The sequence below is a fragment of the Macaca fascicularis genome, chromosome 18, assembly GCF_037993035.2.
Source record: "Macaca fascicularis isolate 582-1 chromosome 18, T2T-MFA8v1.1".
NCBI lineage: Eukaryota > Metazoa > Chordata > Mammalia > Primates > Cercopithecidae > Macaca > Macaca fascicularis.
Genome location: NC_088392.1, coordinates 70340001 through 70358235, shown reverse-complemented (window position 1 = coordinate 70358235; position 18235 = coordinate 70340001). Strand labels below are relative to the sequence as shown.

The following is an 18235-nucleotide window of genomic DNA, read 5'->3' as shown; positions in this document are numbered from 1 at the left end:
TCTATAAGCAGAGTTAAAGTTTCTTGTATTCTTAAGACAACTTTTTATGTGAGAATGGAAATGAAGTTATAAGTATTTATAATTACAATTTAAAGAAATATATAGTGTAGAACACTTACTGAAACATTTTTATTGTAGTATCTTTGCTCCTAACACAGTAAATGTATAAGGAGCTTTAAAAGATATTGTAATAACATTTGGTATATCATTTTTGAGTTGTACTGCGTTTTTAACCCATGACAAGTTATAGTCCCTACAGATGTATATTAATATTTTGAAGCATCAAAATGAAATACAGCTTTTCAGTCTTCCATTTTGTATTTGTGTGACCTACACCTAATGAGTAGCAATTCCTGACATGAATTTGTTATACTATCAAAAGCTGAAATATGTATGAATGTTGTAAGAATCGTAATGTAGAGTATCTCTTGTAATAGCTGTTATAAAATGAAGTGATATGTGTTTGTTCAGTGAGTACGCAGTCTCAGTTTGGGATGATAAAAATTTCTGGAGATGTACAACATAGTTGTACAACAATGTGAATACATTTAATACTACTGAACTGTACATTTAAAAATGTTAAAATTTTATATAATGCATTTCTTATCACAATAAGAAAGTAAAAACAGTGCATTTGAGTCCTCAATAATATTTAAACACCAGAAAACTGTAGCACATGTGTATACATTTCTATAAATTTGTGTATATTCTTCATCAAGTTTTAGTCAAAGGCTTGTATTCTTTCATTGTACGTTCAGTGATCAATACTTCTATATTACAAGCTCAAGTAGATGAGGTATTGTGAAGAGAACAGAAAAAAAATGTACACCTATTGCTAAGGATGTTACTATAAGGAAACAAGCATACAAATATTGATATAAATGACAGAATAAAGTAATTGCTATGATTTATGTATAAAAATTTGGGGAATCAGTGGAAGGAAGTATTAATTATGATTTGTGGAGACTGGACAAGATCATGTTGCAGAAGTGGTATTTGAACATAGACATAAATAATTAATAGGATTTACTGGCTAATCAGTTTAGAATGGTATTTTAGAGAGAAGGAGTAGAAAAAACAAAATCACAGAGTTAGGAAGGTAAAAAGTTAAAAGCATAAGATAAGAACAGCATATGCTGGATGGAGCAATGTATTGAGGTATTAGACTAGAGAAGTTGGAGAGAAAGCCAAGTCATTGAAATAACTAGATAACATACTGGGTTTCCTGCAAGTGGTAATGTTGAAGTGTTGTGCCTAGAAGACGGTGTTGAGCCATTATAACAGAGAATTGGTCTGACCACTTATATTGAACTTATTTTTGTGTTATTAATAGATGAACATTATATATTGTTAATAAAAAGGAAAATAGGTTAAAATTTATTTTACCAGTTGGTAAAAAGGAAATTGTAACTGAAACCATTTATCTTTTTATTTATCTTGAAACAAATAGATAAAAACATTTATCCTGTTACTTCCAAGGAGACAAGAATATCAGTTTGAACATCTACTATATGCCAGTCATTGTTAGGCATTTTAAAAATCACATCATACATATTAAGACAGTTCTAGATTTGAGTTCAGTTGGGCTATTTGCTTAGCAGTCTAATCTGCATGCTCTAGTGAAGATATATGATAGGAAAATAGACTTTTAGATGGAATTTTTACAGGTTCTAGCAATGGATACTCGCTTCCTGTTTTGAAAATAAAAACTATTCAGGTTAACCCACAGGCCTTTATAAAATATTTAATCTTCTACCCAGAGTTATTTAATCCTAACAATATAAAACTATAAATCTTATTTTAGAGAGCCATATTCTTGTCATCATAAATGCTGTAAACTTTGAGTATTCTATTAAATATATGTGTGTATAAATATTTATAAGTTCTTCACTCACTCTTATCACAAATTCAAGAATTAAAATTTTCTGATAAAATGCTTGCATGTTTTATTCATTAACACCAAACCTATTTGCACCATGGATTTATATTATAAATTTGAATTATGTTTCTCTTTAAATATTTAGGACTAAACTTATAATAAAAGGTCATAGTTATTATTTCTCATAAAATGTTCAGTAAATTCAGAATATAAAATACCAAAAAGACCGTCTTCTTTTTTCTTCTTTAATTATATTTAGATGCTTAAAATTTTCCAATAAATGTTGAAATCACACATGCTTTATAAAACAACTGTAAGAGCCTTACTGCAGAGAGTGACTATAAAATATGAAGCATGATGAGGAAGTAAGGTAATGATCTTGCCCCTCGTGTCAAAAAAGGTTACCAATATTGGAATGTCTTTATTTCTGGTTAAAATGCAATTTTCTAGTAGAGCTTTCATAAAACCTAGTAATATTTGCATAATCTCTCCAGCTAAAATGTGAATTTCTCACTCAATCAAAATTACTTTCATACTAAAAGTACATATATTTTCAAACCTGCAGTTCTTCACATTGACTACCTCATATGTGAGAATTTTGCCAGCATAGAGGCTAGAAATATCGAGAGAGAAAAATTACCTTCTGCTCTAGAACAACAACAACAACAACAACAAAACAAAAAAAAACTTCCTGCCATGAGATCTAGCAAACTGTAATAAACAGCACTAGAAATAATGTAAATGAAATAGCTTATTGCGCCCTGGAATGTCTCTTTCCACATAATGCCAAGCCAGAGTTGTGAGGCCACAACAATTAAATTTGATTAGTTGGCAGGGAAGGCCAGGAATACCTCACTTTTGTACACAGGTGTGAAGCTGCTCATGATTTGTGTCAACCTTTCAACAGTAGCTTTTACAAGACTCTGAATCTGATCCACTTTCTCATAATATCCAAGACAGGAAGAGAGAAACCATCTGTTGGATTGCCAAGGTAGAAATCGCATTATAATGTGAAAAATTAGCCATAAGGTCTGAGTCAGTTGGACCATCACTGCAGGTCTGTCACACAGCAGAAAATAAACTCTGACAAATGCGCACCATCCTCAGGATAGCACTCAATCAAATTCAGCCCAAATATGCTCACTTTGAACATATGGACTTAATAAAATTACTAAGTTCTTCTTATGGTGATGCCTGAAATTGTCCATTGTGAAATTATCCAGTATTAGAGCATGAGTTGCTGTTATCCAGTATTAGAGCATGAGTTGCTGTTCTTTGTAACTACAGTACAATGATGTCATCATGCGCTTGACATCAACATGTTGTCAACCATGGAAATTGAGTTATTTAAATCCTGCTTTGGGGAAAAATGTGTGCAATGATCATGCTTCCTAGTGCATTAGATCTACAAACTGATGTCTAAATTAAATAAAGAATCAGTATAACAAGTAAAATATATATAATTTTGTGGTACAGCATAAGCTAAACATAGGTATGGAGTCCAATGAGCTCTGTAAGAGTGCCATGAATACAGAAATGAAAGACTGATTCAGACCCTTCCCTTTCTTTTCCCCTCAACACACATCTCTGTTCCAGCTCCCTGTGCTCATGAAACTGCAGAACCATCATCTGAAACATTTCTATGCCATTCGAGTCTTAACTATTCTTCTAGACTCACCTCATCAACCACAAATGAAGCCTTAGCGATCTCAGCTTTACTTATTTCTAACGTTCCCAACTTTGAACACATACAGTTGTTTCTTAGTGCCCGGGGGAATTAGTTCCAGGACCCCCATGGATACCAAAATCAGCAGATTATCAAGTCCCTTATATAAAATGGTGCAGTAGTTGCATGTAACCTACTCATATCCTGCCATGTAGATTCTATCTCTAGATTCCTTATAATACACAATGCAATGTAAATGCTATGTAAATGCTATGTAAGTACTTATTATATTGTATTGTTTAGGTGAACCATGACAAGGAAAAAAGTCTCTACACGTTCAGTATAGACACACCCATCCATTTCTTTTTCTCCCAAGTATTTTCCATCCATATTTGGTTCACTCCATGAATGTAAACCCCAAAGAAATAAATGGAGGGCCGACTGTGTATCTTTTCTTTATCATAGAAGGTAACTGCTTATAGTCACTGTTTGAAGTTACTTTCTATGATATGCATTTCTGTATTTGATCATAACCTATATATTCTGATCAGCTTACACACTACAGCTTTTGATAACATTCTATCTTCTATCTCCCTCAGGAATCAGTGCCTTTCCTACGTACTATCCGAGTATTATATTGCCACTATTTATTTTTCTGATAGCACTTTGTACACTGCATTTTACTGCAAGTTCCCTAAAGGAATGCACATTGTATTTCTCTTCAGTGTATCCCCAGCATCTAGCAGAGTATCTAGAACAGATTTCTGCTCCATAAATGTTTGTTGAATGAATAACAACTCATTTTCTGAACTCTAGCAGCTTTTAAGGCAAGCAAGGACAAAAGTATGTCAAATAAATAACAAATCTGGACTTTGAATAAAGAGTTTTTCACGAAGAGAGACATTATTCAAAATGATAATTTACATATGGGGAGGGCTACTATGACAGTAAGGTGAGGGTTGTTTTGTGAAAGGAAGAAAAGGTAGAGAAAGGGCTTTTATGCTCTGACCATAAGGACCATGAGATCTGTGAGTGCCCCAAAGGTCAGGCAGAAAAACGGGTTTCTTTTCTGAAAAGGAATAAACCAGGCAAGAAACAGTCAGGGTGACGAAGTGAGATGGGCAATGTTATGATCTGACAGTTAACACTTTTTCCTGAGGTTAGAGAATTTGGGAGGAGTTGTTAAGAAGGGCTTGTTCTGAGTTATGACACTTGCTTTTTCCAATGCCTGGTCAAAGTCCAAGGGCCTAAGGGAAGAAGAAAAACTCATGAAAGTTTGGCCAAGCCAAGTTAGTAGGTATTGTTTTGTACGAATTGGTCACTAGGTAAAAACAATTCAGTGAATCATTTATAAGGCAAAGAGTGGGAGTTTGGAGAGTGTGTGTCTGATTTCACTATATTTAAGAAAGGGCAGCATCTATGTGTCCTGACTAATTCAAAAGGAGAAGGGTAGTTCTTTGCAGTAAGCATTTCCTAGAACGGGGATCCCCAACCCTCAGGCCACAGACAGGTATCCTTCCATGGCCTGTTAGGAACAAGGGCTCAGAGCAGGAGGTGAGCAGCGGATGAGCAAGTGAAGCTTCCTCTGTATTTACAGCCACTCTCCATCACTTGCATTACCACCTGAGCTCCGGTGGCATTAGATTATCATAGGAGTGCAAACCCTATTGTGAACCATGCATGTGAGGGATCTAGGTTGTGCACTCCTTATGAAAGTCTAATGCCTGATGATCTGTCACTGTCTCCCATCATCCCCAGATGGGACTACCTAGCTTCAGGAAAACAAGCTCAGCATTCCCATTGGTTCTACATCATGGTGAGTTGTATAAGTATTTCATTCTATATTACAATGCAATAACAATAGAAACAAAATGCACAATAAATGTAATGCACTCGAATCATCCTGAAACCATCACCCCCACTCCCAGCCCCACTGCCCTGGTTTATGGAAAAATTGTCTTCTGTGAAACTAGTCCCTGGTGCCGAAAAGGTTGGGGACTGCTAGAACACAAGAAAGTGGGGTGATTTCTTAACTGTTGCTGCATTCCAGAACATTCAGGCAAAGTGTAACATTGTCAATATAAAGTGAATATTTGGCCCCAAGTCTTGCCATTTGGCAGGCACTGTGACCATTTCTGAAAATAACACTTCTCTAACTGGTCAGAAATCTAAAGGATAGCCTCAATTTGGTTAATCTTATAATGGGGAGACAACTGTTCAAGTAGAAGGGAAAGCAAGTGTGAAAATCTTGAGGAAAGAAATAGCAATGAATCGCCTGGGAATGAAAAGAATTCTAGTCACATAGAAAGTATATTTTTTTAAAGTATAAAAAATTATGTAATCTCTGAATGAAGAAGCTATTTTAAAGATGAAATTGGAAACCAACTGAAAAAAGTATTAGTTTGGCTTTATGAAAAATAGAAACTTCTAGAAATCAAAGAATATTTGTAGACTCAGTCTTTGCTCTTCTCTGCCTTGCTTTGTGTTCCAGAAGACTGCTTCTGTCGATGACAGCACTGGGTTTCCACCCCATTCTGGCTTCTGGATTATATGGGCTAAGTGGAGGCACCAGCAGGAGAGCAGAAGGTTCCTTTCTATGGGTCCAGTGCTTGCTGGACTCTAGTAACATCTTTCCCTCTTGTCTCTCTAGGCTTAGAGATGGTAACAGCTCCCTGCTGTTGATAATTCTTGGGTGTTTCATTATCCATTGCTTTGTCTCTTAACCCTTCTTTTAGTTCTGTAAACTTATTAAACTCTTTTAAATGAAATCTTTGGGTATGCCATCTGTTTTCTGCAGTGATCCAGACTGAAACATCATAATCAAAACGGCAAGTGACAAAACTGGAAAGAAAATGCAACTTGTATTACAGAAGAGTTTAAATCTATTTTATAGGTGCTATGTTGAATTTTATAGAGGAGTTCTTTACAACTGTTATAAAAATAAAAGATGAATATCTAAACAAAAATTTAAAAATGATCAGAATATTTTTTAAATTAACATTACTAGATAACTAAGATGTCCAAATGCCTGAAGCATAGTAGAATTTAATTTTATGTGAATTGGTATATTACCTGAATTTGCTACCAAAATTATTCTACTTATAAGAAAAATGAACAAATCTAATAAAGTAAGTAAGCCTCATGCAAATATACTTTACACATTTTTAGTAAGATTAAATTGTGCAGGCCAGAGGTCACTGATCTGCCCACCTTGGGCAATGAGCAGTTTGAATAGAATTGTTAAAGAGGAAGACGTTTTACAGTGGCTTGAGGAGTAAACAAAAGGCACGAGAGACAGCCAGTGTACACCGTCCTTTTAACCCTCTGCAAAGGCTGCCTCGAAAAACTGACTCCTTATAGAGTCAGTCATTTTCTTCTTGGTGAATATATAGCACCTTGCATATGATTTTAATAAGCCTATTTTTTATTGCTTCTCTATTGTGAAGTCCTTGAGGACATTTTTAATAATGTCTGGAACAAAATATGTATTTAGCAAATGGTTCTTGAATGACTAAGCAAATAATATGGACAGTAAAACAGAGGGAAGGAATGTGAGACAGTCGTCTCTGGGATTCCGGTGGCACTTTAAGTAGTAATGGATTCTGGAAGAGATCTGGAGCCTATTGCATACAAGCTGGAAATTCAGAATCAGCGTCACAGAGTAAGGACTAGTAAGGAAGCAGGCTTATGAACAATATTTAAAGTAGTAAATTTATCATTATCTGAGTTACATCTTAAATTTATTCACATCATTGAACTTCTTTTATGTTTTCTTGGGTAATCAAAGTCTTATCAAAAAACAAGCACAAAAATAAAAACAGGATAAGGTATATGTATGTGTATATTCTTGAAAATTGTGCACCTAACTGTGAAAATGTGTGTACCTGTGAAAATGTGTGCACCTAACTGTGAAAATGTGTGCAAGTGTTGTGAGTGTGTAAGAAAGACAGCGAGTGGGAGAGAACTCCAGGGTTCAGTCAGGGTAGCAGAGAACAGGAAGTGCTGTGGAATGTTTGGGATAAGAGATTCATAATAGGAATTGGACTTACACAGTTGTCAAAGGAGCTGGGAAAGTGAATGGTCAGAATGGGTAACTGGAGGATTAGAGAAAAATCATAGCTTGCCAAGAAAACCGAAGAGCCAAGTCCAACTGCCTATGTGGAACTGTGAAGGGGAAGCTCACAGAGAGACCCACATGCAGTTGTTGCCCCTGTGTAACCAGTGCTTTGGTGGGTCCATAGTCAAGTGTATGGTGGTGGACTTGACTACTGGATAGCAGGACGATGAGTTAGACAAAAAAACAGAGGAAATAAAAGAGAAGCTGTAACCCTTCATGAACCTCCATGTCTGACAGTCACTACAAGACTTTCAGAGAATGGTGTCGACTGCTCCACTTCTTTCCTTTCTTACCAACTTACACTTGGACCCAGAGGAGGACCAGCATTCATGGAAATGCAATTCTCATCTTATCCAAAATGACCATAGAGAAACCTGGCACAGTGTGTATATAAAGTTACCCAACATCTAGCACAATCAGTAACAACCATTATGATTGTCTTTATGAAGGAGCGAATTGTCAAGTGAAAGAAGATTTTTTAAACTATATTGAAATATTTTACATGACAAAGTAAGCACTCTCTCTCTCCCCCTTTTTTTTTTTTTTTTTTTTTTGAGACAGAGTCCTTCGTTGCCTAGGCTGGAGTGCAGTGGCCTGATCTCAGCTCACTGTAACCTCTGCCTCCCAGGTTCAAGTGATTCTCATGCCTCAGCCTCCCAAGCAGCTGGGATTACAGGTATGTGACAACACTCACTGCTAATTTTTGTATTTTTAATAGAGACAAGGTTTCACCATGTTGCCCACGTTGGTCTCGAGCTCTTGACCTCAAGTGATCCACCTGCTTCGACCTCCCAAAGTGCTGGGATTACGAATGTGAGTCACCATGCCTGGCCAGCACACACTTTTTCACTGATTTCCAACCCTGATTACAGTCAACTAATTTTATGTTTCCTTTAAGATAAATTACTTTTGCATATTCAAGAATTTTATGCAGGAAGATTTACATTTTAAGCACTGTTTTGTGTCTGGTTTCTTTTGATCAGCATAATCATTTTAAGATTTATCCAAGTTACATTTTGCAGCTCTTTTTTTTTTTATTGTGAGTAGTAATATATGTATGGATATTGACTCAGACATCTAACTCAACTTGTTTGTTGATTCAACTCTTATGAGTCAAGTGCCCATTAATATTCCTATAAAATTCTTTGTGCGGGCATATACTTTCATTTTCTTGGTTAAATACTTAGGAATGGGATTGCTGGGTTACCTGGCTTTTAAGAAACTGGAAACAATTTTCCAAAGAGGTTATATCATTTTGCACTAGCAATATTGAAGATATCCAATTGCTTGATATCTTCCCCAACATTTGATACTGTAAGGATTTTTTTTTTATTTTAATTTTAGACTTTCTAGTGTGTGGCAGGTGGTATCTCATGGTAGTGAAATTTGCATTTCCTTGTTGTCTAATAATGAATGTCTTTTTTATTTTTATGTTTTTTGGCCATTCATGGTCTTCTCCTGTGAAGTGTTTTCCTTGTCCATTTAAAATTTTTGCTCCTCTTTTTCCTTATTATTGAATTGTAAGAGTACTTATATAATCTCTATATAATTTCTTTGTCCAGTTATGGAGTTTGAGTATTTTCTCCTGTCCATGGCTTGGCTTTTTATTTAATTGGCAGAGTATTCTAAAGAACAAAAAGTTTTAATTTTGACAAATTACAATTTAGCAATTTGTGATGGTTTATACTTTTGTATTCTAATAAAAATTTATTGTAATTCCAAAGTGGTTTTCTAGTATATTCTTCAAGAAGTTTTACAGTTTCTATTTTTACATTTAGATGCACAATTCATTTCAAGTTAATTTGTGTACATGGTGTGAGCTAAGGGCTGAAGCTTGTTATGTTTAAATTGGAGATCCAATTGTTCCAGTGCCATTTCTTGGATAAACTATTCTTTCCCCGTTGAATATCTTTGTGTATCTGTGAAGTATGCATTGAGTATTTATAAGCATATTTCTAAGTTGTCTATTCTTTCCACTGCACCAATATCTCTACTTATATATTACTATACTGTCATGACTACTATAGCCATATAGTCATTCAGGAAATGAGGTACTCCAAATCCTCCAAGCTTGTTATTTTTCAGAATTGTTTCAGTTATTCTAGGTCTTTTTAATTTTCTATAGAAATTCCATGAATGTCAGTTCTTCTATTCTAAGGTTACTATTTTCTCATTCCTGAATTTAGTCTTTGGAGGTAAATCACTAAGAGTAGCAAATCCTCAAAGGGCTTCAGGGATTAGGTTTCACCACTCAGAGGGGGAGATTTCTTGTTTGGAATTCGGTAGAAAAGGTCTGCATGCCTCCCTCATTTTTTTTATTCAATCGTTTATTTATATCATCATAGATTCATGTGTATTTATTTTATACTTTAGTTGTTCATGCTTAATACAATCCTTAATGTGGTTGGGTTCATGTTTATAGACTACCTTTTTGCTATTTATTTTTTCTCAGTCCCACATGTTGTTTCCTTTTTCCTCTTTTCTGGTTTTCTTTTGATTTGAATATATTTTATGATTCCATTTTATCACCAATATTTGCTTATTAGCTGAACATGTTTGTCTTATTTTATGTTGTTACTGTAGTGATAGTGATATATTTATACAAATATATAGATTGATATATGTCTAGTAAAATGCGTCTTTAACTTATTACAATCTACATTCAAATTATGTTATACCATTTCATCTACAATTTAAGCACCTTACAACAGAATATTTTTATTTACCTCCTGTATATTGTACTAATGACATGTATTTTCTTATAAACCTCAAAATATTATTGAACTTTATTAAACTATGGCTCACTTTTCTTTTAAATATTTATTTAAAAAACTAAAATATATTTTAAAGGTTGTTTTTAAAAAAGTCATGATATTCACCACATATTAACTATTCCTAACATTCTTCATTCCTTTCCGTAGATCCTAGTTTCTCTTTTTTTCTTCAACCTCAGAGTCCCTTTAGCATTTCTTATAGTGCACAGCTGTTGCTAATTAATTACCTCAGATTTTGTTTGTCTGAAAATGTTTTTATTTCACTTTCAATTTTGAAGGATATTTTGCTGGATATAGAATTTCAGATTGACAGGATTTCTCCCCAACTTTTGCACTTTAAAGATGTCATTATACTGTAACCTGGTTTACATTGTTTCAAGAAGGAGTCTACATTCTTTCTAATCTAATCTCCTTTCTGTCATATATGTTTTATCCCTAGATGTTTTTCAGATATTCTCTTCAACCCTGATTTCATTAATTTGATTTTTATGTTTCTTGTTGTGTCATTCTTTCTGTTTACACTTCTTGGGTTTCACTGGACTGCTTGGATCTGTTGGTTTGTAATTTTCATGAAATTCAGATATATTTGGCCATTATTTCTTTAAATATTTTCCTCTCCAACTCCTGAAACCCAATTTCCTATGTATTAGATGTTAGATTTTTTGAAGTTGTATCACAGGTAATTGAGGCTGTCATGTCCTTTTTAAATCTTTCAATGCTGAGCTTCATTTTGCAGGTTTTTTTTAAATTGACAAATTACAGTTGTATATATTTATGGGGTACGACGTGATATTTTGATGAATGTACACAATGCAGCATGATTAAATCAAGCTAATTAAGATACCTGTCACCTCACTTACCTATATATTTTAGACATTGACATTTATGAGATATTAGAAATTTATTTTTAGTTTTGAAATATTTAATGCATTATGATTTACTATAGTCACCCTCTTATGTAAAAAACCTCAGAACATATTCCTCCTATCTCTCTGAAACTTTGTACCCTTTGATCAATAATGCATGACCTCACTTATATGTGGAATCAAAGTGCTTCTTTTTGAATAGTTTCTTGCTATTTCTTGAAGTTCACTACCTTTTCTTCTTCATTGTTGTTATGCTTTTCCAGCTAATATTTAACTGAAATACTGAGCTTTTATCTCTAGAAGTTCTACTTTGGTTTTTTGCATGTCTTTTATCTCATTTTTTGTTATATTCATGTTTTCCTTTAAATCTTGAGCATCTTTATAATAGTGTCTTATTTTATTGCAAATTATGCTGTCATTTTTTAGTCTGTTTCAATAAACTTCATTTTTGTACTTGTCGCAGTTCACATTTGCCTGCCTTTCAGATGCCTAGTAATTTTTCATTTGATGGTAGACATTCTGATTATTATGTTGTTATTATATTTTGTTGTGTTTCTTGAACCATGTTCAAGCTTTTGATATTAGGCAATTACAATACTTGCTAATCATTTTCAAATTTTAATAAATTATTTTTTAGATTCGTAAGGACAAGTATAAAGTAGCTTTCACCCTAGGTCTGTTGTAGCCCTACTTCCTCCAAGATATCACCATTCTTGCATCCCTAAGGAATGTCCAAAGTATTCAATGTGTTCTCTTAACTCTGGTTGATTGGTACTCAAATATCTCTCAGCTCTGTGAGCTCTAGAACTTGTTCTGATAACAGTTTCTTCTGAGGTTTCACTCACTATATATGTCTTAGGATTTGGCAACAGGCTCAAAATAAACCCAATGCATATTTCTGGCGCTCATCTTCTACATAGCTCCTCCTTTCTGAAGAGATTCACACTATATATGTGATTCTTAACACTTAGCAAATATTCAAGGATTACCTATGCACATTTTTGCAGCTTTATTTCTGTGTATTTTTCTCTTCTCCTGAATACTGCATCACAATTCTAGTAACCTCAACCTCCCATATAGTTCATCTCTATCTTTTCAACTTATGAATGGCTTATTGTTCAGCAGCAGACTCAAGAGGATCTCTATTCAGATCTCTGGAACATTTTCTTTAAGGCGGTTTCTCTTCTTTTGTGCTCTGCTTCACCAATTCTAGCTGCCTTAGCTTTCCTAAACTCTTATTTTTGCTCATAAATTAAGCAAGACCTGTTTGCATTTCCTGTTTCCTCCCCTCTTTGACTACTGACGAAAACATGCTTCCACAAAGAAACTTAGGGTATTCTTAGGAAACATCTGTTGTTGTTGTTGTTGTTGTTTTTTGTCTTAAGGATCACAGTGCTGTGCTGTGTGTTCACTGGAAACTAAAGGCAGACTAAATAACAAGAAAAAATAGTATAACTTCAAACTATTTAAGGGAAAAATTATAAAAACAAAATTTTCTCAATCAACAAAAACTGAAGAATTGAGAAATTTTTAAGTGGTTTAAATAAAAAAAGTGTTATGTTAAAACACAACTATGTAATAAATACTGAAAGTTCTCATTAAAATGCAGAAATAAATATGTAGATAATAAAAAATCTGATCATATTCAGTTAAGAAGATAGTACCATAAAGATACAAAGTATTTAAAATGAAATAGACTTGAAAACAAAAAAAAAGTGTTATTTACAATCAAGAGGGAAAACTTTCAATGAGAAAATGTAGTTCATCAGGAATATACAATGATTCTGAATTTGAATGTACTTTAATATGTCCTAAAAATACACAAAGCAAAATTTGGCACATCCCTAAGTAAAGATAAACAAATCAACAACAGTAGACTTTTTGATACACTACTTTCTGCAGTGGTACAGTTAGTGGACAAAAAAAATAATAGTAAGTATGTAGAAGATTGGAGCAACACAACTTATAAATATCACCTAAGGAATAGATATAGAACATTGCATCAAACAATTGTTGGGAATATTTCATTTTTAACAGCACATAGACCACTTTAATATACTGAGCCTAAAAAATACTGACACATATTGCAAAAGATTGAAATTATCTGTGGTTTCTGAGTACAATGCAACTATGCCAAAAGTCAGTTACAAAGATATATATCTTTGGAAATATTAAAGATATATTTTCAAATAGCCCATTGGCCAAAATAGAAATGTTAAAAGAAAATATTTGGAATTGAACACATATGAGAATAGTACATATTATACATTTTTACATGCAGCCTAATCAGTAGTTTTTTGTCAGTAGTCTGTAAGTGTATTTTTTTTTTTTTTTCTGATCTAAACTTGCAACTGAGAAGTCCAATGCAAGTATGACAGTTATCTCTATGTAAGTAACCTGTTGCTTTCTATTTAGAAGCCTTCAAGATAATCTGTTTATGCTTAAAGATAAAAAAAATCAGAATATGCATCAAGATGCAAGATGTAAAAGTTTAGGTCTGTCTTTTTCTTTAAATTGTGTTCAACATTGATCAGCCTCTTGTATTTGACAAATCAAGTCATCCTTCAAGTTGAAGAAGTTTTCTTCATTTTACCCCCTTTATTAGTTCTTTCTTCATTTTTTCTTTTTATTCTCTTAAGTGTTTCAAACTTTATACATGTATTTATAATTTCTCTCCATGACTGATATTTTCACTCACGATTTACACTTTTTGATGTTCTTTACTCTGACAGGACACCAGCCGACTTTACGGATTCTTGCAGTTAGCTCTCAGCAAGTACATTCCTTTTTATTTCCTTTCTTGACTTTTCAAAATGTGAAATCTAATTTTTAGTTCCAGAATTTTTTTATTCCTCAAACTGCATTACTTGGAGATTTGTCCTTATCAATCTATTAACATTTCTTTTCATTTTCTTCAACCTCAGTGAGAGCAATCCATTTGAATAGCACTGCTTGGTGTATTAATTCGTAGGGAGGCTCTATGGTAGGGGGGATTGTTAAAGATAAAATATCCAGTAGAAGTTTAAATTTTAGTAGTCTCTAGATGCTGTGCTTTTATGCTGGAGTACATTTATTAGGGTGAGGGTTTAGTAGGTGTCTCTGATCTCTAGTTAATAAAGATATGAATGGGATATCGTAATTCCTCTCTAAACACAATGAATGACAACAGTGCAGTTCTCACAAAATACCACTATTGAGCTGCAACTAGAACACCGTGTGGGTGTGTTTGTGCGTGTGTGTGTGTGTGTACTTTGTATTTATAAATGCATATTATTTGTATTTCTAATAATTAATATTAGTACTGTCTTATTTTTATTAGATTCTCATTTTTATTAGACATAAAGTTGTATATATTTAAGGTGCACAACATGATGATTTGCTATACGTACATATTGTGAAATAATTACAGCAATCAAGTTAACACATCTACCAACCCATGTGATTTGTGTGTGTGTGTGTGCGCGCGCACGCATGTGTGTGTGTGGCTGGAATACTTAAGATTTACTCATGTTATGAACTATGTTCACTATGGTATACACTAAATTATCAGACTTGTTCATCTTACAATTGAAAGTTTGTACCCTTCATCAACATTTCCCCATTTCCCCGATCCCCCAGGCACTGGAAACCACCATTGTACTCTCTGCTTCTATGAGTTTAACTATTTTAGATTTCACATATAAGTGAGATTATGCAGTATTTGTCTCTCTGTATCTGGCTTATTTTACTTAGTGTGATAATCATAATGATGAAAATGGCAGGACTCCCTTCTTTTTATGGCTGAATATTATTTTATTGTGTATATAGATACATATAATCACAGTTTTTAATATCTATTCTCTGTCAAAACACACAGGTTGTTGCCGTATTTTGGCTATTTTGAATAGTGCTGAAATAAACATGCAAGTGCAAATATATCTTCAAAATACTGATTTCATTTCCTCTGGATACATAAGTAGAAGTGGAATCACTGTGTCGTATGTTAGTTCTATTTTTCAGTTTTTGGGGAATGTCTGTACTAGTTTCCATAATGCTTGTACCAACTTAAATTTCCACCAATATGTGTTCCCTTCTCTTCACACTCATACCAACACCTGTCTCTTTTTTGTCATTGATAATGGTCATCCTAACATGTGTGAGGTGATAATGTCATTGCAGTTTTCATTTGCATTTCACATATAATTAATGTTGCGTAACATTTTTTCATATGCCTGTTGGCAATTAGTCTTCTTTGGATAAATACCTACTCAGATCCTTTGCCCATGTTTAAATTGGGTCTTTTGTTTTTTCTGTTAATGAGTTGTAGGCATTTTCTAAGTATTTTGGATATTAACCCCTTATTAGATAGATGGTTTGCAAGTATTTCTCTCATTCTGTGGGTATCCTTTTCACTCTGTTGATTCTTTCTTTTGCTATACAGAAGCTTTCTGGTTTGATGTAGTTCAACTTGTTTAGTTTTGCTTCTGTTACCTGTTCTTTTGGTATCATTTTCAGTAAATCATCACCAAGGTCAATATCAAGTAACTTTCCACTGTTTTCATGTAGGACTTTTATGGTTTCAGGTCAAACAATTTAGGTCTTGAATTTATTTTGATTGAAGTTTTGTATAATGTAAAATACAGGTTCAATTTCACTTTTTGTGCCTTTGGATATTCTGCTTTCCCAACACCATTTGTTGAAAAGGTTATATATTACCCACTGTGTATTCTTGGCACACTTGTAAAAGATTAGTCGACCATATGTGTGTGAGTTTATTTCTGGGTTCTCTGTTCTGTTCCATTGGTCTTTGTGTCTTGTTTATTATCCTAGATGGCATGATATTTCATGTAGAAAACCCTAAATATGCAACCCCCAAATGACCAGAACTAATACACAAATTTAGCAGAGTTGCCTGATACAAAATCAATGTTAAAATCAGTTATAAGTCTATATATTAACAATTAACTATCCAAAAAGGAAATTAAGAAAACAATCTCCATGAAAACAGTATCAAAAAAAATAAACACTTGGAAATAAATTTAACTAAGGTGGTGGAAGATATGTATACTGAACACTATAAGTAATTGATTAAAGAAATTGAAGAAGACATAAATAAGAGAAATATATACCATGCTCTTGGATTGGAAGAATAAATATTGTTAAAAATCTATATTACCTACAGTGATCTACAAATTCAAGACAATCCCTGTCAAAATTTCAATAGCATATTTTTTCACAGAAATAGAGTAAACAATCTTAAAATTAGTGGGCAACCATAAAAGACCCCAAATAGAGCAATTTTGAGAAAGAAGAGCAAAGCTGGAAGCATCACACACCCTGATTCCAAACTATGTTACAAAGCTAGAGTAATCAAAACCATAGGTACTGTCATAAGTACTGTCTTACTCTTAAATCCCTGATTTTATTAGCTGCTTTTGCTGAGTGGGACTTGGTTAACTGTTTTAAATTTTTGTAAAAATGTTTTTCTCTCAGTCTTTTTTAACAGCTTTATTGAGATATAATTTACAAACCATAAAATCCACCAGTTTAAAGTGTACAATTCTGTGTTTAGTATATTCACAGAAATTTGCAACCATCACTACTATCTAATTTTAGAATACACCTACAAATCCAAGAAGAAATTTGTCGACCAAAAATAACAACAGAGAGAGGCAGGCCCTCTCTTGGGGAATAGTAGGGAATTGCAATTTGAGATATGGAAGCTATGATGGATTATAGATACATCTGAGGAGGTTGGAGTAAAGAAGAGTATTTAAAGACAAAAACAAGAAGCACATATAAGTTGTCTTGAAACAAAGAGAACATTGGCTGTGGGGGCTTATTGCAGGAGTTGACATCAGTTCATTAGTGGAAACTGTGTCCGACAAATGTTCTTGTGCAAGGGGCTAGCTGTTCTTGTGTTGCTAGCTATTCTTCTCCCGATTTTTAATCAAGTTATTCATTTAATAAATTTTTGTGTTTTAGAAGTTTTGGATTTGCATATTTTGGAGGATAGCCAAATACTATTAGGCAAGATATCAGATATGTCTTTCACAATCGTTTTATCCAAGTCAAGTGGCTTGTCTTCTCATTCTTTTCCTCTCCTTCATTTCTGAAGAATAATTTTGCTGGAAATTGAATTTTAGACTGTTGAGTTTTTTTAGTCAGCATTTTAAATACTTCACTCTCATTAAATTCTTGCTTGTATGGTGTTACCATACAAGCTTCTTGTTTGATGTAATTCTTACCTTTGTCCTTCTGTAGATAAGGTGTTTTTCTTTAATTGACTTCTTTTAAGATTTTCTTTTTGTTTTTGATTTTCTGTAGTTTGAATATGATATGTGATATGCCCAGGTATAGATTGTTTTTGGTATCCATGCTCCTTTGTGCTCTGATTTTCTTGGATATGTGGTTTGGAGTCTGTTATTAGTTTTGGAAAATTCCTAGTTATTTTTACTTCAAATATTTCTTCTGCTCTATTGTCTCTTGTCCTTCTGTTATTCCAACTACAAGTATCTTATACCTTTTGATATTTCCTGACAGTTCTTGGACATTCTGGTCTCTTTTTCTAATTCCTTTTTGTCTTTGCATTTCAGTTTGAGAAGTTTCTATTGACTTATCTTCAATCTCAATTATTTTCTCATCAAGGTCCAGTATACAGATGTTCCCGTCAAAGGCATTCTCCATTTCTATTACAGTGTTTTCATTCACAGCATTTTATTTTCAGTCCCTTTTAGAGTTTCCATCTTTCTGTGTACACTATTCATCTGTTCTTAAAAGTTATCTCCTTTTTCTATAAGACACATTAATCGTAATTTAAATTCCCTTTAAGATAATTCTGAAATTGGCTTCATAATTGATGTTAGCTCTCATGCTAGCCTTGTTTCTTTAGCATGTGTTTGTGTTGCTTTTAGCATGCCTTGTAATTTGATTTAAAGCTTGACATGATGTATT

General features: G+C 33.5%; 1 protein-coding gene across 1 annotated transcript in view; it reads left to right on the top strand.

Annotated features, from left to right (window-relative positions):
- The window catches only part of LOC135968268 (putative uncharacterized protein CCDC28A-AS1), a 481602-nt gene that overhangs the window by 428376 nt on the left and 34991 nt on the right, over positions 1-18235 (top strand). Inside the window, exon 4 of the mRNA XM_065534058.2 lies at positions 8224-8338. Coding sequence (XP_065390130.1) covers positions 8224-8260 — 37 coding nt within the window. The 3' untranslated portion in view covers positions 8261-8338. The remainder of the gene's footprint in view (positions 1-8223; positions 8339-18235) is intronic.